At 36.8% G+C, this 17,520-nt stretch overlaps 1 protein-coding gene across 50 annotated transcripts in view; it reads left to right on the forward strand.

The window, feature by feature from the left end:
• IQCH (IQ motif containing H) overlaps positions 1–17,520 on the forward strand; it is a 245,590-nt gene that overhangs the window by 17,914 nt on the left and 210,156 nt on the right. For 43 of the 50 annotated variants that reach the window (XR_008539624.2, XR_008539627.2, XR_008539626.2 and 40 more), the window contains exon 4: positions 6,717–6,834. Coding sequence is in view for 45 of the 50 variants with exons in the window: in XM_054667716.1 (XP_054523691.1) it covers positions 6,717–6,834 (118 nt within the window). In the remaining 5 variants the exon portion in view is untranslated. The remainder of the gene's footprint in view (positions 1–6,716; positions 6,835–17,520) is intronic. The other 7 variants (XM_016928409.4, XM_054667725.2, XM_063795199.1 and 4 more) reach the window with 1 other exon arrangement.

The following is a 17,520-nucleotide window of genomic DNA, read 5'->3' on the forward strand; positions in this document are numbered from 1 at the left end:
AATGACCTTCTTTGACTCTTTTTACAGTCTTTGACTTGTAGTCTATTTTATCTATGTATAATTACTCCTCTTTTTGAGTTTCCAGTTGCATAGAATATCAACTCCATGTCTTTACTTTCAGTCTGTGTCTTTATAGTTGAGGTGGGTTTCTTGCAGGCAGCATATAGTTGGGTCTTGTTTCTTTTATCCATTCAGCCACACTGTGTTTTTTAATTGGAGAACTAAATCCATTTACATTCAGTCTTATTATTGCTAAGTAAAGACTCTTACCATTTTTATTGCTTGTTTTCTGGTTGTTTTGTAAATTCTCTCTTCCTTTCTTACTGTCTTTCATTGTGGTTAAATTATTTTTCTCTGGTAGTATGTTTTAATTCATTGCTTTTTTATTTATTTTTAATTAATTTATTTATTTTTTGGAGACAGGGTCTCTCTCTGTCGCCCAGGCTGGAGTGCAGTGTTGCAATCTCGGCTCACTGCAACCTCTGCCTCCCAGGTTCAGGCAATTCTCCTGCCTCAGCCTGCTGAGTGGCTGGGATTACAGGCGCCTGCCACCATGCCTGGCTAATTTTTGTATTTTTTGTAGAGACAGGGTTTCACCATGTTGCCAGGCTGGTCTCAAACTCCTGACCTCAAGTGATTTGCCTGCCTCAGCCTCCCAAAGTGCTGAGATTATAGGCACGAGCCACCATGCCTGGCCTGAGCCACCATGCCCGGCCCATTGCTTTTTATTTCTAATGTATCTATTATAGTTTTTTGCATTGTGGTTCCCATGAAGCTTATAAAAACATCTTCTAGATATAATAAGTTATTTTAAAGAGATAATGTTATCTTAGATCACTAAAAAATAATAGAAACAAAGAAAAGACTTTTAAAAAACTCTACACTTTAAGTCCATTCCCCATACATTTTGACTTTTTTTGGTCTCACCTTACATAGTTTTATATTGCCTATCTTTTAACAGGTTGCTGTAGCTATTACTGTTTTTAATAGATTTATATTATAGGCTTCATACTTGAGTTTGAGTAGGTGTTACACCACAGAGTATTAGTGTATTCTGAGGTTGTTTATGTACTTAATTTTACCAGTGAGTTTTTTTACCTTCCAATGTTTTCTCTTTGCACATTAGTGACTTTTTTCTTTCAGACTGAATAACTCCCATTAGCATTTGATGTAACATGGGTCTGGTGGTGGTGAATTCACTCAGCTTTTGTCTGTCTGGGAAAGACTTTATCTTAGCATATTTGAAGGATACCTCTGATGGATACAGTATTCTTCGAAGGCAGCTTTTTTCTTCCAGCACTTTGAAAATGTTTTCACATTCTCTCTTGGCTTATATCGTTTCCATTGAGAAGTCGTTTGCCAGATTAATTAGAGCTCCTTTATGTGCTATTTGCTTCTTCTCTCTTGCTGTTTTCAGGATCTTCTCTTTGTCCTTGACCTTTGAGAGTTTGATTAGTATATGTTGGGATGGTCTTATTTGGGTTGAATCTATTTGGTGTTCTCTGCCCTTCCTGTACCTGGATATTTCTGTCTTTCTAAAGTTTTCAAAAGTTTTCTGTTATTGTTTCTTTAAATAAGCTTTCTACCCCTTACTCTTCTTCAACTCTCTCTTGAACATCAATAATTTTTAGATTTGGTCTTCTGAGAGAATTTTCTATATCTTGTAGGTGATCTTCATTCCTTTTTATATTTTTCTTCTCTGACTGTGTGTTCTCAAATAGCCTGTCCTGAAGCTCACTGATTCTTTCTTCTGCTTTATCCATTCTGCTGTTGAGAGCCTCTAGTGAATTTTTTAGTTCAGCAAATGTATTTCAACATTTCTGTTTGGTTTTATTTTTTTCAATCTCTTTGTTAAATTTCTTTGATAAATTTCTTAATTGATTTTCTGTGTTATCTTGGTGATCACTGAGTTTCCTTATAATTGCTATTTTGTTCTTTGTCAGAGAGCTCGCATATCAACATCTCACTAAGGTCAGTCACTGGTTCCTTGCTTTGTTCATTTTGGGGAAGTCATGGTTCCTTGTTTGCTGTTGATGTGCCTGTATGTCTGTTTCTTTGCATTAAAGGATTAGTTATTTATTCCAGTCTTCTCTCTCTGGCTTGTTTTGGTTTTTAATGGATATGCTTGCTTTTTTCTTTGTAATTTTTGAATATCTTTTTTTCCCCCACTAGGTTGCTGTCTCCTTTTTGGCACTAGATGGCAACTTAAGCCCGGATTTGTGTCAAATCTAATAAAGGATCAGAATGCTGCCTGTCCCAAATGGAAGAGGTCCCAAAAGGGATATTCTGGCAATGTGGGTCAGCTGGCCAAGGGTTTGTGCCAAGGGGACCTGTGGAACATACTTTCTACAGCATGGTACTGCCACTCTGATTTGGTGTCTCCTTTGGCCTAGTTACAGAGCAGAATATCTAGGGTTGGGATGGTTGTCTCACCTCCCTACTTTGTCTCTGACTGTCCTCAGGGATATTTGTCCCTTCAAGTACTCCTGATACTTTCCATGGGTTGAGGTAGGGACAGGTCTTTTGTCAGGAACCCAAGGTGATAGGGAAGCTGGTTGTCAACCTTGATCTCACTTTAGAATTCTAGTGAAGAAACCATGAGTTGGGAGAAATATTTTCACGTGCTTGGTGCAAGGCAGATTGTGGAGAGAGGAGTCACGGATATAGAAATCTGATTTCCTTTCCATCTGCTTGGAGTTTTTTCCCTTCTCCATGACCTGGGAACTGTCTCATCCTCATCTTTGGGTTCTGGGTTATTGCTGGTAATAATCTCAGTAATGTATGTTTGTTTTTAGCTTTCTGTTATGGGAGCATGAAGCCAGCTTGCTTCTATGCTGCCATTTTGGAACTGGAAGACAGCATGAAGTTCTTAAAAGCAATTTTTCAACATATATGAAAAAATTTAAATTATTATTTTTGGCCAAATGTGGTGGCTCATGCCTGTAATCTCAGCACTTTGGGAGGCTGAGATGGGAGGCTCACTTGAGTCCAGGTGTTTGAGACCAGCCTGGGCAACATAGTGAAACCCCGTCTCTACAAAAAAAAATTTTTTCATTTGCTGAGTGTGGTGGCATGTGCCTGTAGTCCCAGCTACTCTGGAGGCTGAGGCAGGAGAATCACCTAAGCCTAGGATATTGAGGCTGCAGTGAGCCGTGATTGTGCCACTGCACTCCAGCCTGAGTGACAGAGTGAGATCTTGTTTCAAATAAATAAATATGTTTAAATTTAGTAATTGTAGCTCTAAGAATTATCTTAGGAACTAAAGAGAGATATACATTAATGTCTGTATAAGTATGTTCATTTTAGCATTGTATTTAATAGCAATAACTTTGGATATACCTTAAGTATCAACAGTAAAAGAATTATTAAATTCATTTTAACACATCTATATGTATGTTATATAGCTATTAAAACTGATATTGAAGAAATTTTACTGACATGGAAAATTTCTCAAGCATATGCTGAGGGGGAGAAAAGCAGTGTACAAAATTATATCTCAATTCAATTATCAATATCTAAATTCACTTCTAAACACACCATCCATAGAAGTAAAAGAATTTAAGAAATACACCAAGATACTTTCACTTCTGAGAAGGTGGTGACATACTGTCTTTTATGCCTCCTGCTAAGTACAACTAAAAACTTTGGACATTATATTTAAAACAAACTTTAAAAGACTCTGAAAGACGGAGAGAAGAAGGCAGACCAGCTGAGGGCCTTGAGACACAAGGAACAGCATGGTGGTGAGTTTCCTGGGTTTTCTTTTTGCCTCATATATCCCATAGCAAACATATATAATTTTCCTTCCCTCCAAATAATTTCCTTTAATAGTTCTTGCAAGACAGATCTCAGGCAACAAATTCTCTTAGTTGTTATTTGTCTCAAAACATCTTTATTTCTCCTTCATTTTTGAAGGATAATTTTTGCAGGTTAGTGGGTTTTTTCTTTCCACATTTTAAATATTTCAATTCATTGTCTTCTTACTTGCATAGTTTCTGAAAAAAAAAGTTCAATATAATTATTATCAATAGGTAAGGTAATTTTTTTTCTCCCTGGCTTCTTGCAAGATTTTCTCTGTCTTTTGTTTTTCATAGTTTAAATAAGATATGTATAGGTGTAGGGTTTTGTTTTGTTTTTTGCATTTATTCTGGTCAGTGTTCTCTGAAATTCCTGAATCTGTAGCTTGGTGTCTGTCGTTAATTTTGGGAAATTCTCAGCCATTATTACTCAAATATTTCTTTGGTTCCTTTGTCCCTTCTCTTTCTTGTATTCCTATAAGTATGTCACACTGTTTATAACTGAATATTCTGTACTGTTTTGTTCATTCTCTTTTCATCTTTGCGTTTCACTTTGAGGAGTTTATATTGACATTTCTTCAAGATCACTGATTTTGTTTCATTGGCCATATTCAATATATTGATAAGCCTATCAAAGACATTCTTCACTTCTTAAAACAATGCTTTTTATTTCTAGCATTTTCTCTTGATTCTTTCTTAAAGTTTAAATCTCTCTGCTTACATTACCCATCTTGTCTTGCATGTTGTCCACTTTTTTCATTAGTGCCCTTAGCCTATTAATCAGAGTTATTTTAAATTTCTGGTCTGATAATTCCAAAATCTCTGGCATAACTGAATCTGGTTCTGATATTCGCTTTGTCTCTTCAGACTGTTTTTTTTCTTGCCTTTTAGCATGCCTCATCATTTTTTATCGAAGCCTAGATACCATCATTACATCATTGGGTAATAGCATTTAAGATAAATAGGCCTTCAGTGTGAGGGTTTATGTTTATCTGACTAGGAGTTACACTGTGTTTACTGTTTGCTATTAATGTTGGCATCTGAGAGTTTCCTCCAGTATCTTTTTTTTTTTTTTTTTTTTAGACGGAGTCTCGCTCTGTCACCCAGGCTGGAGTGCAGTGGCGCAATCTCGGCTCACTGCAAGCTCCGCCTTCCGAGTTCACGCCACTCTCCTGCTTCAGCCTCCTGAGTAGCTGGAACAACAGGCTCATGCCACCACGACTGGCTAATTTTTTGTATTTTTAGTACAGACGGGGTTTCACTGTGTTAGCCAGGATGGTCTCGATCTCCTGACCTCATGATCCACCCGCCTCAGCCTCCCAAAGTGCTGGGATTACAGGCGTGAGCCACCGCGCTTGGCCCAGTATCTTTGTTTTTATCACCCCTTTTGTCTCTTGTTTTGTCTTTGGGTTTCCTTAGAAACCCCTTCTTAAAAAGAGTCTGAGCTTTGCAGTCTTTCATCTATAATCTTCTGTTATTCAGGGGCTCTGTAAATGTGGTAAAGTGTGTGTAGAAGGAAGCATTCTATACTCTATAATTAGGTGTCAGTCTTTTGGTGGGTCTTTGCCCTGGGCTATTACCTTGACAAGTTTTTCTCAGCATTTCCTCCCCTTAAGTGAGAGAGGAAGGTTAGAGTGGGCTGAAATTGTCTAATTGCCCTTCTCCAGCTCAGATAAGGCTTTGGTTAGACATTTTCTTGAGAGCTTACCTTCATTACAAAGAACGGAACGAAGAACAGAACGAAGAACAGAACTCTCTGGGAATATTCCAAAATAGCTATTTCCTTCTCCCCCTGCTGGAAGCAGAAGCGGATTCTCTGATCTTCACAGTGAGAACATGTTGGGGCTCTTGGAGGCAAAACTCACAAAAGTGTGGGACCCTCTAAGATTCTCCTCCCTGCCCCCAAGAATTTTTAACTCTCAAGCTAGTCCACACTGAGCCTCGAGAAATTTGTCAATTAGAGCTGAAGCGTTCTTGTCAGTGTAGGTTCCAACAGCTGACTTCTGCTCTCAGGCTTCTGCTCCCTGCAAGCTGTGATGCTTTATAATACTCCTCTCTCCAGTTTTCAGGACAGCAGTTTACCCTGTGATCTCAATTCTCTGACAGATATAAGAAGAGTTGTTTTCATTTAGCTTTTTTCTTGTTGTGAGAATAGGAATGACAACTTCCAAGCTCATTACATGTTGGAGTGAAACTAGAACTCCGTAAGTTGCTTTTTAATGATAATTTTGCAAAAGTGGGTATCACAATAGAATCAAGTTATTGAGTTGTATTGAGTTATTGGTGGGTGAGTTTTGTTAGTCCTAATTATATTGATAATCTTAAAGATCTTGAACTTGCTTTCAAATTAAAAATTTTAAGACATAACATGACACACAAGTACTCATTCTTACAGTTTTATTTTTTTACATTGCTCTCCCATGGAACTATCCACTGCTTAATAAGGAAAATGTTTAACCACCTTTGATATTTAAATCTTTACAACTATATAAAATAGCAGAGATTTCAAGAATATAAGTATTAACCACTTAGGGACCATCATTTTGTATATATTTAACGTTGGTTATACTGTAATTTGATTTTATTAAACAAAATACAACATTATGTATTTTCTTTTACCAAGAATGTTTTATAGTGCAATAATTCTGTCAGTTGTTAATCATATAAACTCAGCCAGAAATAGAGCTTTTTATTCATGCTATAATGGTCTTTATCAGACTTGGAAATTCTTATGCTTAATAAAACAACTGCAGTTTTACAGTGGCAAAAATAATAAAGATTGGTTTAATTTATTGGAATTACCAATAGAATATTTCCTATAAAATATAAGCTTAATTAGGAAGCATTGTTTTAAAATTACAATTTGAGAAGCTTTTAAAATAGCAAATTTGATTTTAAATTCCATTTCTTCTTACTTAGGTTACTTCCAACTGTAATTGATCAGAAATCATTTATTTTCCCTCAGGAATCTGAGGGTACATTTTGGCAACCCCAAAGACAGCACAGTTCATCTCTGCCTGACTTTCCAAGAGCAAAGGTAGGTATAGAGAAATTCATAGAGACAGAAAGTAGTTTAGTGATTGCCAGGGGCTGGGAGGAGCAGAGACTAGGAGTGACTTTTAATGGGTATGAAGTTTCTTTGGGGGACAATGAACATGTTCTAGAATTATATAGTGGTGATGATTGCACTACTCTGTGAATATAGTAAACACCATTGAATTATATACTTTAAAAATGTGAATTTTGGCTGGGTGCAGTGGCTCACGCCTGTAATTCCAGCACTTTGGGAGGCCGAGGTGGGTGGATCACAAGGTCAGGAGATCAAGACCATCCTGGCTAACATGGTAAAACCCCGTCTCTACTAAAAATACAAAAAATTAGCCGGGCGTGGTGGTGGGCGCCTGGTACTCGCCTGGTACTGGTGGTGGTACTCGGGAGGCTGAGGCAGGAGAATGGCGTGAACCCGGGAGGCGGAGCTTTCAGTGAGCCGAGATCGCGCCACTGCACTCCAGCCAGGGCGACAGAGCGAGACTCCGTCTAAAAAAAAAAAAAAAAAGTGAATTTTATGGTATATTAATTACATCTCAATGAAGCTGTTAAAAACTTTTTAAAAGAGTAAAGTAAGAAATTTGCTTTGTGTTCTAAGTTAGAAAACATAATGAATGTATAGGTCTGTTTCTAGAATTTCATTTTATAGTTGTTTCAGATATGTTCATGGCATAGTCAATTTCTACAACAAAAGAGCTTTCTTCAGAAGAAAATAAATCAAGACATAATACCTTCACATTTTTTAACAGAGCCAGGTGGCAAAGAATAGAGCTCAATAAGTTTCTGACTTTGCCTCCATTGAGTGTTCTCTCAATTTTGTATCTGTTTTGTCCCTGTCTTAGCTCAGGCTGCTGTAACAGAATACCATAAACTGAGTGGCTTAAACAAACAGAATTCTATTTCTTACAGCTCTAGAGGCTGGAATTCAAAGGTCAAGGTGCCGGCAGATCCGGTGTCTGGTGAGGTCTTTTCTTCCTAGTTTGCAGACAGCTTTCTTCATTTGTTTCTTCACATGGCAGAGAGAGAGAGAGAAAACCAGCAAGCTCTTGTGTGTCTTTTTATAAGGACATTGATCTCATTCATTAGGGTTCTACCCTCATGAGCTAATTATCTCCCAAAAACCTCACCTGCTAATACCATTACATTGGGTTAGGATTTCAACATATGGGTTTTGGTGGGCGGGGGGAGGCGGGGCACAAACATTCAGTCCATAGCATGCCCTGACTTAAAAGTAATACTAGCTCACCTCTTTTGGGTAGCAGGAACTGTTAGCAGTACTTTGAAAATACTAACTTGTTTGAACTTCAGAACAATCCTAGAAGGAGGTGTTATTATTATTATTATTATTAAGATGGAGTTTCACTCTTGTCGCCCAGGCTGGAGTGCAGTGGCACAATCTCGACTCACTGCAACCTCTGCCCCTCAGGTTCAAGCAATTCTTTGCCTCAGCCTCCCAAGTAGTTGGGATTATAGGCACCCACCACCACGCCCGGCTAATTTTTATATTTTTAGTAGAGATGGGGTTTCACCATCTTGGCCGGGCTGGTCTTGAACTCCCGACCTCTTGATCCACCCGCCTTGGCCTCCCAAAGTGCTGGGATTACAGGTATGAGCCACCACGCGTGGCCAGTTGTATGACTTTTTTAATGTCTGTCTTCCCACTAGATTATAAGCTTAATGAGGGCAGTAACTGTATTAGTTTGTTCATTACTATATTATGCCTAGGGTGTGGGCCATAGGCTCTTGACCTCCTAAAAGTTTGCTCAAAATCACTAACATGAGGCAGATTGATTAATAGGAGAAAAGGCATACAAGTTTATTTAACATGTATACACAGGAGCCTTCAGTATGAAGACCCAACATCCCAATAAGTTACAGAAGCTTATATATCATCTTGAGGTTACAGAAATAATGGGGGTCAGGGCATGGCCAAAACCAGGTTATGTTTATAAATCAGGTTCAGTGGCAAAACAGGTTATAAGAGGGAGAAAGGAAGAAGCTTGGCTAGCAAAGATGGCCTTGTGTGTAGATGCAGCCTCCTTCAGAGAGAATAGATGGCAAATGTTTCTTTTCAGTCGTTTAAAGGTATCAGACTCAATCTCTCCCAGATCCAGGAAATGACTGGAAAGGGGAGGCCTTGGCAGCATTGGTGGAGATTCTCTACAGAAGCAAAATTTCCCCACAAAAGACAGCTTTGCAAGACCACTTCTGTTTGCTGGCCCTGTGGCAACTATTTCAAAATATGTCAAAGTACATATTTTGGGGTAAAATATTTTTATTTCCTTCACAGAGGATTCTGCGTAAATGTTTGTTGAATGGATAAACAAAACCACCACAGTGATCTCTAAGAGTGTGCTCATCTGCATGTAAAATATCAGTTCAGGCTCCTGTGAACTCCCAAAGCAGCCCTCTCCTATCTCTGTCCTTGCACTTGTTACACTGGGTCTGTCAGCCACTCTCTGAGGAGTGCTTACTGTGTGCCCAGGATTATTAGAGGCACGCTGGGCTGAATAAGACAGATCAGATCCCTGACATCAGAGAGCTTATATTCTAGTGGGGAAAGACAGACCATCAATAAGATACCACCAGATAATGATAAAAGCTCTGATAAAAATAAAACAGAATGCTGTGATAAAGGGAGCTTAAACTTCTCATCTTCCTTACTGTTAAATCACTTCTTCAGTCATTTTTTTTACCTGTTTGCCAAGAATCTCAGGAGGTCCATAGTTGGTCCCCCAGACCAGAGATTAGATGGAGGTATCTGATTTATAAGAACAATGAAATAAAATATATGAAATTAGGCTATTTTAGAATGTATAATTGCTATTATTGTTCTGGGAAAAAAAAAAAAAACTATGGCCAGAAATTTATTTGCCCCAAAGAGCTCTGAATCCTGGCTAATGTTCATGAAGATGCACTGTGTTCTTTTAAATGCTATGAGGATGGGTGAGCTTCACTTAAAAAGTGGCATGGACTATTTCCTACCCTGACTTTGCCTCCAGAGCCTGGATTACTATTGTTGTTGTATATCTAATATCTGTGACGTCTGCTTAAAAATGCATATCCTCTGACACAAAAGATAGCCCTAATTTTGCACTGTAAAGTCAAAGACAGACAATGCTGTCTTACCAGCTGTTACACATGCCTACTACACCAACATAAAAGCTTATATTATTAAGTAGTTATGAAATCCAACTGGGATATTACTACCTTTAATTGCCCACTTCCAACCTTTTAAACCAGGTAAACCCCAGTCACTTCTTTAAGCTCTCTCTCACCAAAAGTGGATAGCTGTTTTTGAAATTCACATCAAAAAGCTTAAATGACAAACAGTTAGGAGTTGCTCAATTGTAATTAAGAATCGTAATTTAGAATTGTTTATTAAGCCTCTTTTAATTTGAAAAAGCATACTCAGAAACATTTACAATTTAAAAAAGAAAGGTTACACTAACCTTTCACTTTCTGAGGTTTTCTCTTGAAAAAAATAGAATCAGTGATGAAATATCAGTAAGTAGTATTGGAATATAAAGTCTAATTTTCAGAATTTGCTGATAACTGGCGAAATCAATATGGACTCCATTTTTGCTTATTAAAATACTAATTTTTAATTTTTTCCTCCAAATTTATCAGTAATACATGCTTGTTGTTGTGACAAACATAATATGAAGATGTAAAGGCAAAGCCAGTTGTTTAACCCCCACTCTCTACCAAACTACCCAATCCCATGAGGCAACCAGTGTTAACAGCGGGTTGTATTTGTCCACTCATTCCCGTTTGTAATAATGTATATACAGTACAAGTACATATGCAGATATGTAGGGTTTGTGTTGGTTATGAATTTTTTTGCTTTTACTGAAACAGATAACATTTTGAGTCATGCAAATAAAGACCATTTTTGTTCACAAATGCTATATATGAAGTTATGTTCATACAATTATTCACATAAAATATATGCTATTTTATGTTTATCAAATGGGATAAAAATGTAACATGGTGTGATATTTCTGAGTTTTTTTTTTCTATTGACTATCTATGACAACAAAAGAGGGAAAGTGGGACCATGTACGTTCTGGGGTTCAGTCTAAAGAGTCCAAAGTAAGTGGGAAATATCTTTGATAGCTCATGCTTTGGCATATAAATTATAGCAATTTTTCACTCCATTTCATTATATATCCATTTTTGTTTCGATATAAAAGTAATGGATTTTACTTCAAAATATTTAGATAAAACTCATGCCCCAAATAATATATCTCTTGTTTATTATGTTCCTATCATACTACCACATACTCCCAGTAGTGCCCCAATTTGAGATGCAGAGGATTGTACAGCATCAGTTTATTCATTTACCAAACATTTTCAAATTTTTATTTATTTCATTTATTTTATTTTTTATTTTTGTGAGTACATAGTGGGTGTACATATGTATGGGGTACATGAGCTATTCTGGTATAGGCATGCAATGCATGATAATCACATCAGGATAAATGGGGTAGCCATCACCTCAAGCTTGCATTTATCCTTTGTGTTACAAACAATCCAATTATACTCTTTAGTTATTTTTAATGTACAGTAAATTATTACTGACTATAGTTGCTCTGTTTTACTATCAAATACTAGTTCTTATTCATTCTTTCTATTTTTTGTACCCATTAACCATCCCCACTTCCCCACTAACCCACACTACCCTTCCCAGACTCTAGTAACTATCCTTCTACTTTCCATCTTCATGAGTTCAACTATTTTAATTTTTAGCTCCCACAAATAAATAAAAACACGTGAATCATGTCCTTGTTTGCCTGGCTTATTTCACTTAACATAATGAAGTCCAGTTCCATCCCTGTTGTAGTAAATGACAAGATCTCATTCTTTTTTGTGGCTGAATAGTACTTCACTGTGTATATGTACCACTTTTTCTTTATCCATTCATCTGGGTTTTTTGTTTGTTTGTTTGTTTTTAACTTTTAAGTTCAGGGGTACATGTGCAGATTTGTTACTTAGGTAAACTCGTGTCATGGGGATTTGTTGTGCAGATTATTTCATCACCCAGGTATTAAGCCTAGTACCCATTAGTTATTTTTCCTGATCCTCTCCCTTCTTCCACCCTCCTCCCTCCAATAGGACCCAGTGTGTGTTGTTCCTCTCTATGTGTCCATGTGTTCTTATCACTTAGCTCCCATTTATAAATGAGAACATGTGGTATTTTCTGTTCCTGCATTAGCTTGCTAAGGATAATGGCCTCCAGCTCCATTCATGTCCCTGCAAAATACATGGTCTCATTCCTTTTATGGCTGCATAGTATTCCATGGTGTATATCTACCACATTTTCTTTATCCAGTCTATTATTGATGGATATTTGGGTTGATTCCATGTCTTTGCTACTGTGAATAGTGCTACAGTGAACATATGTGTGCATGTATCTTTGTAATAGAATGATTTATATTCCTTTGGGCGTATACCCAGTAGTGGGATTGCTGGGTCAAATGCTATTTCTGGTTCTAGATCTTTGAGGAATTGCCACGCTGTCTTCCACAATGGTTGAACTATTTTACATTCCCACCAACAGTGTAAAAGCGTTCCTATTTCTCTGCAACCTCGCCAGCATCTGTTGTTTCTTCACTTTTAAATAATCACCATTCTGACTGGTGTGAGATGGTATCTCATTGTGGTTTTGATTTGCATTTCTCTAATAATCAGTGATGTTGACCTTTTTTTCACATGATCATTGGCCACATGTATGTCATCTTTTGAAAAGTATCCATTCATGTCCTTTGCCCACTTTTTAATGTTTTTTTTTCTCAGAAATTTGTTTAAGTTCCTTACAGATGCATCCTTTGTCGGTTACATAGTTTGCAAAAATTTTCTCCCATTCTGTAGGTTGTCTGTTAATTTTGTTGATAGTTTCTTTTGCTGTTCTGGAGCTCTTTAGTTTAATTAGATCCCATTTGTCAATTTTTGTTGACAAAAATTTTGTTACAGTTGCTTTTGGCATCTTTGTCATGAAATCTGTGCCCATGCCTATGTCCTGAGTGGTATTGCCTGGGTATTCTTCTAGGGTTTTTATAGTTTGGGGTTTTACATTTAAGTCTTTAATCCATCTTGAGTTAATGTTTGTGTGTGGTGTAAGGAAGGGGTCCAGTTTCAATCTTCTGCATATGGCTAACCAGTTATCCCAGCATCATTTATTGAATAGGGAATCCTTTCCCTATTGCCTTTTTTTGTCAGGTTTGTCAAAGATCAGAGAGTTGTAGGTGTGCAGTCTTATTTCTGGGTTCTCTGTTCTGTTGGTCTACCAGTACCATGCTGTTTTGGTTACTATAGCTTTGTAGTATAATTTGAAATCAGGTAATGTGATTCTTCCAGTTTTATCCTCTTTGCTCAGGATAGCTTTGGCTATTCTGGCTCTTTTGTGGCTCCATATAAATTTTAAGATTGTTTTTTCTAATTTTATGAAGAATGTCATTGGTACTTTGATAGGGATTGCATTGAATCTGTAGATTGCTTTGGGTACTATGGATATTTTGACAATATTGATTCTTCCAATCCATGAACATGGAATATCTTTCCCTTTTTTGATATCCTTTTCAATTTCTTCCATTAATGTTTTGTAGTATTCATTGTAGAGATTTTTTACATCTTTTATTAATTCCTGGATATTTAATTTTACTTGTAGCTATTGTAAATGGGATTACTGTCTTGATTTCTTTTTCACATTGTTTGCTGTTGGCTTATAGAAATGCTACTGATGTTTGTATGCTTATTTTGAATGCTGTAACTTTACTGAACATGTTTATTAGTTCTAATAGTTTTTTGGTGGAGTCTTTAGGTTTTTCCAAATATAAGATCATATCATCTGCAAACAAGGATAATTTGACTTCTTCATTTCCAATTTGGATGCCCTTTATTTCTTTCTCTTTTCTGATTGCTCTAGCCAGGACTTCCCATTCTGTGTTGAATAACAGTGGTGAAAGTGGGCATCCTTGTCATGTTCCCAAACTTAGGAGAAAGGCTTTCAGTTTTTCCCCATTCAGTATGATACTAGCTGTGGGTCTGTCATATATGGCTTTTATTTATTTATTTATTTATTTATTTATTGAGTAGAGTCTTGTTCTGTCGCCCAGGCTGGAGTGCCATGGTGCAGTTCGGGCTCACTGTCACCTCTGCTTCCCAGGTTCAAACGGGAACCTGCCTCAGCCTCCCAAGTATCTGGGATTACAGGCGCAGGCCACCACACCCGGCTAATTTTTTTTTGTATTTTTAGTAGAGATGGGGTTTCACCATGTTGGTCAGGCTGGTCTCAAAACTCCTGACCTCAAATGATCCACCCACCTTGGCCTCCCAAAGTGCTGGGATTATAGGTGTGAGCCACCACGCCCGGCCTATATATGGCTTTTATTATGTTGAAATATGTTCCTTCTATACCCACTTTCCTGAAGGTTTTTCTTGTGAAACGTTGTTGAATTTTATCAAATACTTTTTCAGCACCAATTGAAATGATCATATGGTTTTGTCCTCTATTCTGTTGATATGATGTATCACATTGATTGATTTGCATATGTTGAACCCTCCTTCCATTTCTGGGATAAATCCCACTGGTCATGATGAATTATCTTCTTAATGTGTTGTTGAATTCAGTTTGCTAATTTTTTTGAGATTTTTGCGTCAATATTCATCAAGGATATTGGCCCATAGTTTTTTCTCTTTTTAATGTGTTTGGTCTGGCTTTGGTATCAGGGTAATACTGGCCTTGTAGAATGAGTTTGGAAGTATTTCCTCTTCTTCTATTTATTGGAATAGTTTGAGTAGGATTGGTATTAGTTCTTTTTTAAATATTTGGTAGAATTCAACAGTGAGGTCATCGGGTACTGGGCTTTTCTTTGCTGGAAGATGTTTTATTATGGCTTCAGTCTCGCTACTTGTTATTGGTTTGTTCAGATTTTGGATTTCTTCATGGTTTAGACATAGTAGGGTGTATATGTCTAGAAATTTATACATTTCTTCTAGATTTTCCAATTTATTGGCATATAATTCCTCATAGTAGCCACTAATGATCTTTTGAATTTCTGCAGTATTGATTGTATTATCTCCTTTGTCATCTCTGATTTGATTTATTTGGGTCTTCTTTTTTTCTTAGTCTGGTTAAAGGTTTATCAGTTTGTTTATCTTTTCAAAACAATTTTTGTTTCATTGATATTTTGTACTTTATTTCATTTATTTCTGCTCTGATCTTTATTATTTCTTTTCTTCTGCTAATTTTGGGTTTGGTTTTCTCTTGATTTTCTAGTTCTTTAAGATGTATTGTTAGGTTATTTATTTGAAGCTTTCCTTTTTTTGGATGTAGTTGCTTATAGCTAGCTATAAACTTCCCTCTTAGCATTGCCTTCACTATATCCCACAGGTTTTGGTATGTTGTTGTGTTTCTATTATCTTTTGTTTCAAGAAATTTTTCAGTTTTCTTAATTTCTTCATTGACCCACTGGTCATTCAGGAGCATATTGTTTACTTTCCATGTATTTATGTAGTTTTCAAAATTATTTTTGTTATTGATCTCTAGTTTTATTCCATTGTGGTCAGAGAAAAAGCTTGATGTTATTTCAATTTATTTTGAATGTTTTAAGACCTCTTTTGTGACCTAACATTTGGTCTGTCCTTGAGGATGATCCATGTGCTGATCTGCACATAGAACCCTCTGCAGCCATGGGATGAAATGTTCTGTAAATATCTATTAAGTCCATTTGATCTGTAGTGCAGATCAAGTCTGATGTTCCTTTGCTGATTTTTCTGTCTGGAAGATCTGTTTAATGCTGAAAGTGGGGTGTTGAAGTCTCCAGCTCTTACTGTATTTGGGTCTATCTTTCTCTTTAGCTCTAATAATATTTGCTTTATATATTTCGATGATCCAGTATTGGGTGCATATATATATTTATTTGCAATTGTTACACGTTTTTGCTGAATTAACCCATTTATCATTATATAGTGACATTTGTCTCTTCTTATAGTTTTTGTCTTGAAATCTATTTTGTCTGGTATAGCTACTCCTGCTCTTTTTTGGTTTCCATTTACATGGAATATCTTTTTCCATTCTTTTATTTTTAGTCTATGTGTGTCTTTATAGGTAAAATGCATTTCTTGTAGGCAACATATCATTGGGTCTTGTTTTTGTATCCATCCAGCCACTCTGTGTCTTTTGATTGGAGAGTTTAGTGCATTTACATTCAAAGTTATTATTGATAACTACGTTAGGTACTCTTCTAAGCACTGGAGGACTTGTCTTTGAGAATATGTTGAGGGAGATAGACAAATAAACATCATCTGAGACAGAAAGAAGCACTGTAGGCTACAGAATCAAAGAGAAAGGGTGGGCTTATGCAAACTTGGTCAGGGATGCGAGAGGCTTTACAAAGGCAATGATGCCTGGGCTGAGTCTCAGCCAGCTAAGATGAGAGAGGAGAGGTGCTCACAGTGGAGGAAATATGCAAATACATGGCCATAAACAAGAGCATGGCTTATCTGGGGGGAACCCAATGAGTTCCTCGTGGTTAAAATGTAGACAGTATTGTTTGAGGACAATCAAGAGATGAGGTTGAAGAAGAGATAAGGGAGGGCTAGATAATGATGCAGCTTGCTAAGATTCTATAATGTGAAAGAGTTTGAATTTACATTAGTGACAAAGAGAACTATTTATAATTTTTAAATAGTGAATTAGAGAATGACATGATCATAATAGTGATTTGAAAAGATTGTTTTGTCAGCAGTATGGAAAAAGAGATTGGAGTAGGAGGTAGACTCTGGGAACTTCATCAACCAATTTGTGGTAATCCAGGTAAGAGATGATGAAGGTCTGAATTATTGCAGTGATCATGGGCCTAAAGAAAAAAAGACAGTGATTAGTGGTAGAACTAACACGACTTGATGATGGGGGATTAAAAAGAGAATGAGAGAGTGAGTGATAACCCACAAGTATCCAGCTTGGAGACTGGGTGCTAGTTACACCATTCATTGAGATGGGCGACATAGGAGAAGGAGCAGATATGTTGAGGTGATGATTGGAGTAGGCAAATAAGATTAATTCAGTTTCATACAGTGTTGAATCTGAGATGCTTGTGGACCCTTCCAAGAGGAAATGCCTAACAGGCAGCTGAATGTACCTACACGTAGTATGGAGGTCAGAAGAAATATCTGAGAATAAGCTATAGATTTGCTCTTATCAACATTTAGGGGTGGTACAAGTCAGAGAAGATGGGATCTCTCAAAGAGAACATCAAGTGAAAATGATGAGTAATGTAGTTGAAATTTCTGTATCACAAATCAGTAAGAGATTTTCAGGTTTAAAAACATAATTTTTAAAACCAAACAATATATATTACACAAACTTTCATGTAACAAAGTTTGAGTCTAAGCCTTTTTATTCACAGTCTAGATTCTTCCAAATCACTTTTGGCCATTTGACATCACGTGCAGCATCATGATGACAGACTGTTTTTTAACAACTCTGACTTGTGAAGTTGAATCTTTTGTCTTCATTCGACTGGTAATATAATTCTGGGGCATAGTGAAAAATAATAGGGTTTCTTTTCATTGTCTTATTTGGTCCAAGTCATAATTTCATATTTTCCTTAACTTAATTCCCAGCCCTGAAAGTTAAACACCTTCTCCTGAAAATCAGTGGAAGGCTTCT

This window comes from Pan troglodytes, chromosome 16 (assembly GCF_028858775.2).
Source record: "Pan troglodytes isolate AG18354 chromosome 16, NHGRI_mPanTro3-v2.0_pri, whole genome shotgun sequence".
Lineage (NCBI taxonomy): Eukaryota > Metazoa > Chordata > Mammalia > Primates > Hominidae > Pan > Pan troglodytes.